Genomic DNA, 10063 nt, shown 5'->3' with positions numbered 1-10063 from the left:
GGAGTGGTTCGAATTACTTGCATAGATAGTTCGAACCAGTCTGGTTCGATTTACATTCAATTTTTTCTTCGAAATTCGAACTGGTCTGGTTCGAATTATTTGAGGATGAAGTTCGAACTACCCTGGTTCGAATTACATAAAAATATGATCTGGCTCATTGCTGTATCGATTTTCATTTTGGCTCATATAGGTAAATTTGGATTGATGTTGGCTTATTATAGTGTTTTGCCCTGATTGTATTGTATTTTGTTAGTTTTGGCACTATTAAACTAAGGAGTTTTTAAAGATTTTAAATATTATTGTTATCGTACATTGCCGTCGTCTACTTTATAAAATTATTGTGCATTGCCATTTGCCGCCCTCTACAATAAAAAAGGGATCAAAATCTCTAAAATGAAAGTTAGTAAATAAACATTTAACTACCTTTACATTAAAATACTAAAACTCTATAAGAAATTAAGAATTATAATACTTTTCTTCACTTAATTTTATTAGTTTATTTGTTTCTTTATCTATATATACCGTATATAGAGATCACGACTAGTTGACAGGCATTACCCAGCTCCTTCTTCGGTTTCCATGGGTCAACCCCACCATCACGGTGTAAAAATTATTGAGCAATGTTCAATTTCACCTCCACCAGATTCCGTTCCACAAACTTCGATCCCCCTAACATTCTTCGACCTCCCTTGGTTCTACCTCCATCCGATACAACGCATATTCTTCTACGAGCTTCCTCAACCCACCACCACTAACCAAATCTTGCAAACTGTGGTTCCCACTCTCAAACACTCTCTTTCCCTCACTCTTCAACACTTCTTTCCCTTTGCCGGAAACATTCTTGTCCCTCTTCACCCCGGTAACTTCCCTTACATTCTCTACTCCGATGGTGACTCTGTTTCTTTCACTGTGGCCGAGTCCCATGAAGATTTTAACAACTTTGTCGCTAATGCTCCAACACATCTTAGAGACCTTAACCTTCTTGCTCCGGTCTTTCCTTCTCCGCTTACAACACAAGACGGTGGAAAGTTGCTTCCTCTAATGGCGGTTCAGGTCAGCAACGAATCAAAACATTCAGCTCATTTTTAAAAAATATCTTATATTTTAAATTTTAAGTACTAAATTTTACGAAAATACATACTTCATATGCAATTATGCTGATCAGCATCAGCCGCTCCTTACGATTTGATATTTAAAAATTCAAAAATATTATGAGACACTAAAATTAAGAGAAAATTTCACTTTTTTTTTTTTGCGAAATGTTAAAATGACATTATCTTCTCATCTCTTTAATCAATTTTAAATTTTTTGTGTTAACTAATGTTAATTTTATCCATTTTTCAAAAAAAAAAATTACTTTTTACAAAAATACCTCTTAGTAAAAATTTTATTTTTTTTGTCATTAAATTTTGCTTACCAAAATATCGTTTAATTACTTATTTTTTATTGATTAAATTGTATTTTTAAAAAAAATTTAATAATTAAATTATTTTTTTCTAACTCAATAATTTTTTAATTATTAAATTATGATTTTACCAAAATTTTTATTAAATTTTTTTTATATTTTATTATTAATTTTTTGATATTAATATATATTATTTTAATATTAAAAAAATCTTAGTAAAGTTATTTTTTAATATCAATATATATTAATTGTTATACATATTAATAATGGTAAAATTTTTTTTATTTAATGTTAAAATAATATACATTCATATCGAAAAATTAATAGTAAAATATAAAAAAATTATTAACAAAAATTTTAGTAAAATCATAATTTAATAATTAAAAATTATTGAAGGGTATCTTAGAAAAAATAATTTGGTTATTAAATTTTTTAAAAAAATTTGGTAAAAATAAGATTTAATCAATAAAAAAAATTATTAAATGATATTTTGGTAAGTAAAATTTAATGATAAAAAAATAAAATTTTTGTTAAAGGATATTTTTGTAAAAAATAATTTTTATTTTGAAAAATAGATAAAGTTAACATTAGTTAACACAAAAAATTTAAAGTAGATTAAAGAAGATGTTTTTAAAAATTATAAAGGAGGAGAATGTACATTTTATAGATAGAAAAAAGGAGAGTGTCATTTTAACATCTCGGAGAAAAAAAGAATAGATTTTTTTCTAAAATTAATTATTAATGTATTTATGTATAAATATATGGATAGTTTAATTTATTTTTAGAGGAATGCTAGGGGGCAGCAATTTTGGTATTTTGTAAACATCAATTGGCCATCAATAGTGTTTTGAATGGTGTGAGATTACATCTAATGGTGGACAATCGCTCACTTTTGTTTTGATGGTTAAGTGCTGGCCAGAAAACACAAAAGTTGCTGGCCCTTAGACTTTTCCTTATTTTTAATGTATATTTATATTTATAATTATTTTTAGTGACTGATTTTAATATACATATAATATAATCATTAAAAATTTTATATTATACTGATTTTTTTAAATACATATTTTTAATTATTTTACTTATAAATATAAATATTTGAGTGATATTTACAAATATATATTTTATTATTTATTTGTGTACGGTGCCATCTAAGAGGAATGTTAGGGAACCGGTAATTTTTGTGATTTGTAGCTATCAAATAGTCATTAAAATAGTTTTAATAGTGTGAGATTGGTGTGAGATTTCATCTAATAGCTCACTTTTTTTTGCTAGTTATATGCTGGCCAAAATTTAACAAAATTACTGGCCTCTAGACTTTTCCCCATATAATTAGTTTAGGCATATTTTGGGTGCAATTATGGTAAGACACGCAAGTTATCTTGGGTGTAAATGAGTAAAGTTAACACGCACACAACTAGTTTAGGCATATCTTGGATGCAACTATGGTAACACTCAAGCCATCTGTTTTGATACGACTATACTTAACTAACTCTAACTGTATAAATGAAATACATTTGTCAGGGCGTCTATATATTACCTATGAAGCAAGAAGCTGCTCAAAATTGTCGTATCCAGCGGTTAGATATATTTTAGATACGATATTTATTAAATTATATATATATTATATTTAATTATATTTTAATATAAAATAAAAAATATTTTTTAAATATATTTTAATATATCTAAATAATATTATAGTAGTATCTAATTTTATTTTTAATATATATTTTTAAAATAAATTTAAAAATAATATATATTATATATTAATACAAAATTTTTTTTAAATATTTTATATAATTAAAAATATTAAAATAATTAAAATATTAGTATAATTTATTTAAAAAATATTTTATATTTTATGTATATACCATATTCTATATCTTATAAAAAAATTAAAATTTACATATTTTATATTACCGTATTGTATTTTGTATACGTGCCCATATTATTGTATAATATATTACTCGTTGACCATGCCTCATTTCATTCAATTTGGTTATTTTGTCCACCTCTAAAGCCTTTTTGAGCATTCTTCTGACCTTAGTTGAGATTTTGAAATGGTGATACTCGTTCACAGGGCGCATTAACAAGTTATTTTGCGTTCATGCTCATTAGTATTAGATTTTTTAGCTCAGATAAAAAAAAATCGAACAACAAGTGCATAAAAGAATTGGATTCTCGCACTAAAAAACAACCCTTTTCACATAGTTTTTAACGGGAGAATTAAGATAAACACTTACAAAAACATATCATAAATAGTCATTCTTAAGAAGCTTATAGAAAGAGTTGACAAAAAGTGATATTTGTGAGAAAATTCTCTAGATACACCTCTTTATATAAATAAAAACTTTTATTGTTTCATATGTCGTTTATATTAAAAATGAGATAATTTTATGTATATTCCATTTATAATGCAAACAAAAAGATATAAACAACTAAAACTTTATAATATATCACATTTGCACTTATCGGCTTATAAAATTCTTGACTTATCTCATTTAAACGAAACAAATGATAAGACTCTTAAATTTTTGAGAGAAAAATAGAATAAGAAGATAATATTATATGTAAAATTGTTGTATTAAAATTGTTGTTACATGATATAAGAGTCAATCTATTTAGAGGGATACTAATATTTTTATTTGTAATAATATTATGGGAATATAATTTTTTTAAAATTATGGTCTATTTTGTTCTGACAGTATAAATTGTGCATGACGCGACACAAAAAATTTATAAAATCAAACTACTTTTACAAAAAAAAGTAGTAGATTGATAAAAGTCTCTAACTAAGAAGACCAATGCATCGAAAAATCAAATAATAAGATTTTTAGTTATTATTTTTATATGAAAAAGTCTAATTTTTTATTAATAATTAATTTTAACATTCGTTATCTAAAATTTAAAATAATTTAACGCGTATACTTTTACATTTAATTAGGTATTAAGTCTGTTGCACAAATAGAAATAATTAATTTTTATACTTGCTATTTAAAAATAATATTTTTTCTCTTTATGTATATAAAAATATAATTAGATATTAGCATACAAAAATTATACTGATAGTTATAAAATTAACTCAAAATTAATTTTTTTAAAACAACTGAATCTTGATTCTAACTTTTAATTATAACATTAGTATTCTTTTCAAATTATATGTAATAAATATTTGAAAGAAGAGAAATAAAAATATAGATTAAAAAGATAAGCGGTGAAAATTTAAAACTAAATAAAAAACTAACAAATATGTATATAATAATAATATTTTTTATTTAAATTATATTATTTTGTTAATTTTATTTTCTGTAGAATAGAAAGATAGAAAAAATAGAGAATGAGAAAAAAGAGACAGAAAGATAAAGATGAAGAATGAGAGTGAGAGTCGGAGTTTGTTAATTTTGGAAGAAAAAATTTATTTTAAATGTAAAAAAATACCGGATGACATATTTTGATTTGTCAAAGTATTAATATAAAATATAAATTATATATAGAGTAAAAATAGTAGAGAGAAATAGAAAAATAGAGAGAGGTAGATGAGAGAATTTAGGAAAGGAGTTTATTAATTTTGAAAAAAAAATCTTCTCTCAATTTTAATAAGAGGATGTCATGTGACATATTTGATTATTAAATTAGATAGTAATATGTGATACATAATATATGTATATTTCAATTTTAATTTTAATTTTAATGCAATTAAAAAATATCATATTGCACATTTTGATTATCAAATTAGTAATTAGTCATTAGTTATTGATATTGATAATGATATATAAAATAGATAGAGTGGTTGAAAGAATGAGAGAAATAGAGAAAGGAAGAGGGAGGAGTGGAGAACTCTTTAATTTTGGAGGAAAAGATTTGATTTCAATTGCAATGAGGGAGTGACATGTGGCACATTTTGGTTGTAAAATTAGTAAGGAGGGGAGAAAAATTCTTTAATTTTGGAGGAAAAGATTTAATTTCAATTACAATGAAAGAGTAACATGTGGCACATTTTGGTTGTAAAATTAGTAAGAAGGATAGGAGAATTTATTAATTTTGAAGGGAAAGATTTGATTCTAATTACAATGAGAAAATGACATGTAGCATATTTTGGTTGTAAAATTAGATATATATAATAGATTACCAGCTAACCCGTAAATATTCATTTACTAACTACTAGCTATTACTAACTTAACTCCCAACTACTAACAACTCTAATAATATTTTAAGAAGTAATGCCCAAAATGGTCCTTGAAATTTTTAACTCGCTTCACATTAGTCCCCCACTTTTTAAAATGACCAAATAAGTCATTCACTCTCAAAATTGTGAATCTCCATTAGTCCAAAAGTTACCAAACGTCTTAACGGCGCTGAGGTCGCTGATATGGACACACAATGAGTTCAACTCAAATTGGTATCCCAAATTTGATTAAAACACCCAAATTGATCCAATTCGCACTTATAACACCCTAACCCCAAATGTTCATCTTTGTTCTTCATATTCATCTTTGTTCTTCGTTTCCACTCCTCTCCTCGTTGTTGTTATTCTAACCATAACAAACTTCACACATCAGAATCATAAGCAACAAAACAAAAAAGAAACAAGAAAGTAAATTAAACAAAAATAAAAATATTAAAATAATTTTTTAATTTTTATTTTGTGTGATTCAAACTATTCTGAACTTCTAAATTTCTTCCCACATATACACCACCTTTGTAAGCAAGAAACAATCTCAAGGAAAGGAAAATCGAACCTTGAAAATAAACTAATAATCAATAAAAGAAAATCAAATGCATCCTTATTCCAATCAATGCAATAATGAATCCAAAAGCAGCATCACCCCTTGGTTGATTCTAACCACTATCTTACTCTATATTTTATATTCTTCCAACCTTCTCCTCTTCAACAATAATGACCAACAAGATTGCCTCCTATTACCACTACCACCACCACTGGACTCGACGACACCGCAACACAACAAATCCTTTAAATTAGTACCGACAACAACACATTTATAACCACATCAACTGAAGAAAAAGAAGAAGCTTCCAATGAGAATAAAAAGAAACAACAACAAAAAGCTTCCAACGACAAAAAAAATGAAGACGAAGAAGAAGCGATTACGTCGTCAGAAGAAGAAGTAGAAAATAACTACCCCGTGGTAGTTCGGTTAACCTCGGAACAAACGACACAAACAACCGAAACAGAATTGAAGCACATTGTTTTCGGGATTGTCGCATCATCGAACTTGTGGGAACAAAGAAAAGAATACATCAAGGTAAGGTAGAGACCAAAAGAAACTAGAGGTGTTGTTTGGTTGGATCAGAAAGTAACAACAACAAAAAAAAAATGAAGGGTTACCGGAGATTAGAATATTCTTCAAATTAGTGCCAAGATGAACAACATCAACGAGGAGGAGAGGAGTGGAGACAAAGAATAAAGATGAACATTTGGGGGTTAGGGTTTTATAAGTGAGAATTGGATCAATTTGGGCGTTTTAATCAAATTTGAGATACCAATTTGAGTTGAACTTATTGTGTGTCCATATCAGTGTGCAGTTAAAACATCTGGTAACTTTTGGACTAACGGAGATTCACGATTCTGAGAGTGAAGGACTTATTTGGCTATTTTAAAAAGTGGGGGACTAATCTAAAGTGAGTTAAGAATTTTAGAGACCATTTTAGGCATTACCTCAATATTTTAATATACCCCCGCAAATTGGTGGATAGAAGACGTTAATAATCCCCAACTTGAATAAGTTTCGATGAGATGGTTGAGGAAAATGCGTAAAGCGCCGTAACATAGAGGAATAGACGTGTGGCGCGAGATCCAGAAGAAGACAATGACGAGAAGGAGGAACATGGCTTCTGCTCTAGTTTTGTTATCTGTGTTTGAGAGTGAGACAGGGTGAGATAACCAGGAAGGAGTAGGAAGAAAAAAAAGAGAGAAGAAAGGGGATGTCGGGATGCCGCGACGATACAGAGTGACCAGCAGTGGGCTGAATAGATAGATAACGAAAGGGAGAAAATGTGCAGACAGAAGGTGATTCTTGACAGAGGAAGAAGGAGAAAAGGGACGAATAAGAAGAGAAGAGAAAAGAGCGAAAAAAAAAAAGAAGAAAAGTGATAGTGACAACAAATTTTGAGCGGAAATGTTTGGTAACCAAAGAAAATCAGCCAAAAATAATTTGTCTCCCTAGCATTACTCATTTTGAGAAGGGCTTCAGTTCTCAATGGTCATAATTTTGGGTCCGTTGGACTCGGAAGGGCAAGATGAAAATGATGGATTATTTGGTGAGATGAGAAAGTATTAAATCAGTAACAAAAACAAAGAAAAAATTATGAATGAAAAATATTTGAATGAAAAAAAAGCATGGTGATTTTTCACCCAAAAAAACTAATGACTTATCCTCTTCAAGTGGTTCTGATACTATGTTAAATGTATGGGAGAAAAGCAGAATAAGAAGATAATATTATATGTAAAGTTGTTGTGTTGAAATTGTTGTTCATAATATATAAGAATCACTCTATTTATAAGGATATTATCAACTAACCTCATAAATATTCATCTATTAACTACTAGTTATTATTAACTTAACTCTCAACTACTATTAATAACTATAATAATATTTTAATATACATATTTGTAAATAGCACTTAAAATGTCTATATTTATAAATAAAATATTTTTTTAAAAGAATTATATTATGTTTTTATAAACACATTTGATTATTCTGTTAAATCAAGATTCACGTGTAACTGCTATTATATAAAGTTGATAATTGAGAATATTAAATAATTTAATATAGTTTACTAAAATAATGTCTAATAGTTTTTGGAACTTTTTATTTTTAATATTAGAATGGTAGTGGTATTTTTTTAAATGTAGATATGCAAAAATCAGACCATCCGATTTCTGATAGGTACACAAATCGGACTGTTCGATTTGTATTAAAAAAAATAAAAAAATTTAAAGTACAGAAATCAAACCTTCCATTTTGTGTACTTTCCACAGTTTTAAAAAATACAAAAAATTACAATATTAAAGTATATCACCATTTCTACTTTCATAATAAAAAAAAATGAAAAGTATAGGTAGATAATGAAAATATTAAACAATGTGAATAATAGATATATCGAATGTTCATTTTATTAGTGTACGGATAGTTATTTTAATATTAAAATTTAGATGATTAATTTAAAAGTGTAGTATGTTTTTATTTAATTGGTGGTTGTTCATGTTATTCAAAATAGTCATTCTTTCTCTACCATTCCCCTAAAAAAAATTAGCCTAGTTTTTGCGCATGTAATATTTTTTCTTCAGATATGCATATAACATAAATCTAAAATTCCAATGGACCATGGTTTCAGATCACTGTCCTACCCAACTATGGCTTCAGCATGTGCGTCGGCTTTAATCACGTTGTTGCTGACGGAAGAGCCTTTCATCATTTCATCAAGTTCTGGGCTTCCGTTTGTAGGACAAGAGGTGAAGACATGGATTCCGTTAAAGAATCTCTTCAACTGCCACTACACAACAGAGACGCCATCGAAGACTGGAGAGGGCTAAAGCTCGTTTTCTTGGAGGAACTTTCAAGTTCTTTTACGAAGATCGTGAAGTCTTTTGGCATACTTGTTGATGTTCCCAGTGACAAGGTTCGCTTTACGTTTACCCTGAGCCGTGAGCAGGTGGAGAAAATCAAGAAATGGATATACCTTGAATGCAAAAAAATGGGATTAAGTACAGAGTCGTTGATCATATCGACCTATGTGGTGACTTGTTCTTTGCTTTGGGTATGCATGGTAAAATATTATTACATTAATACTGATGCCTATGAAACATGCAAGTTTACATTCCCAGCAGATTGTCGAAACTGTGGAGAATTGTCTATTCCATCGACATACTTTGGAAACTGCCTTTCTCGGCCGGTCGTGGAACTCGAGAAGGGCAAGCTAGTGGTGGAAAATGGGATTGTTGAAGCAGCTATTGCTATTGAAAGCAAAATTAGAGAGTTTAAGTGCGATGGTTTGAAAGAGATTGAAGATTTGATGACACATTTTAACGAGTTAGGGACATCGGAAGAATGTAGGGTAATAGCTATAGGGTCAGCAAAGCATGATGTTTATGAAACTGATTTTGGGTGGGGAAAGCCCAAGAAAAGTGACGTAATTCATGTATTGCATTCAAGGGTATTCTCTCTGTGTGATTCTAAGGATGATAATGGTGGAGTTGAAATTGGACTCACTCTTGAAAGGAGTGAAATGGAAAATTTCAATACTATTTTGAAAGAACACATTACAAGTATTATAGGTTGTGATTAGACTCTCCTTTTGTGTGTAATCAGAGATGATCTATCTGAAACTAACTTTTGTTCTATTATTATTATTATTATTATTATTATTATTATTGCTATTGTTGTTGTTGTTTTTGTTGTTGTTAGAGAAACATGTTAGGAAATTATTTGATTTCCTAACTTATTTGTGGGCAATACATATATTAATTATAATCACAAATTATGCTATTTCAAATTAAATGACTTATATAATGGTGATCTCATTTATTGTTATAAATGCTAAATTGAATAAGTCATTATTACTTTTGATTTGGAATTAAATGAGAATAAAACCGGATATTATCTTTTGTTCCTTAGATAATTATCTTTTTGGATTTTAGAT

General features: G+C 28.1%; 1 protein-coding gene across 1 annotated transcript; it reads left to right on the top strand.

Annotated features, from left to right (window-relative positions):
- Nucleotides 1-556: 556 nt before the first annotated feature.
- Nucleotides 557-9724, top strand: LOC112786901 (coumaroyl-CoA:anthocyanidin 3-O-glucoside-6''-O-coumaroyltransferase 1-like). The gene is made up of 2 exons (XM_025830280.3): nt 557-1053; nt 8759-9724. Exons 1-2 carry the CDS (start codon nt 580-582, stop codon nt 9707-9709), a joined length of 1425 nt encoding a protein of 474 aa, XP_025686065.1. The 5' UTR covers nt 557-579; the 3' UTR covers nt 9710-9724.
- Nucleotides 9725-10063: the final 339 nt, after the last annotated feature.

This window comes from Arachis hypogaea, chromosome 20 (genome assembly GCF_003086295.3).
Source record: "Arachis hypogaea cultivar Tifrunner chromosome 20, arahy.Tifrunner.gnm2.J5K5, whole genome shotgun sequence".
NCBI classification, from domain to species: Eukaryota; Viridiplantae; Streptophyta; class Magnoliopsida; order Fabales; family Fabaceae; genus Arachis; species Arachis hypogaea.
The sequence above is the reverse complement of the archived record's forward strand: the minus strand, read 5'-3'. Positions and strand labels throughout refer to the sequence as shown.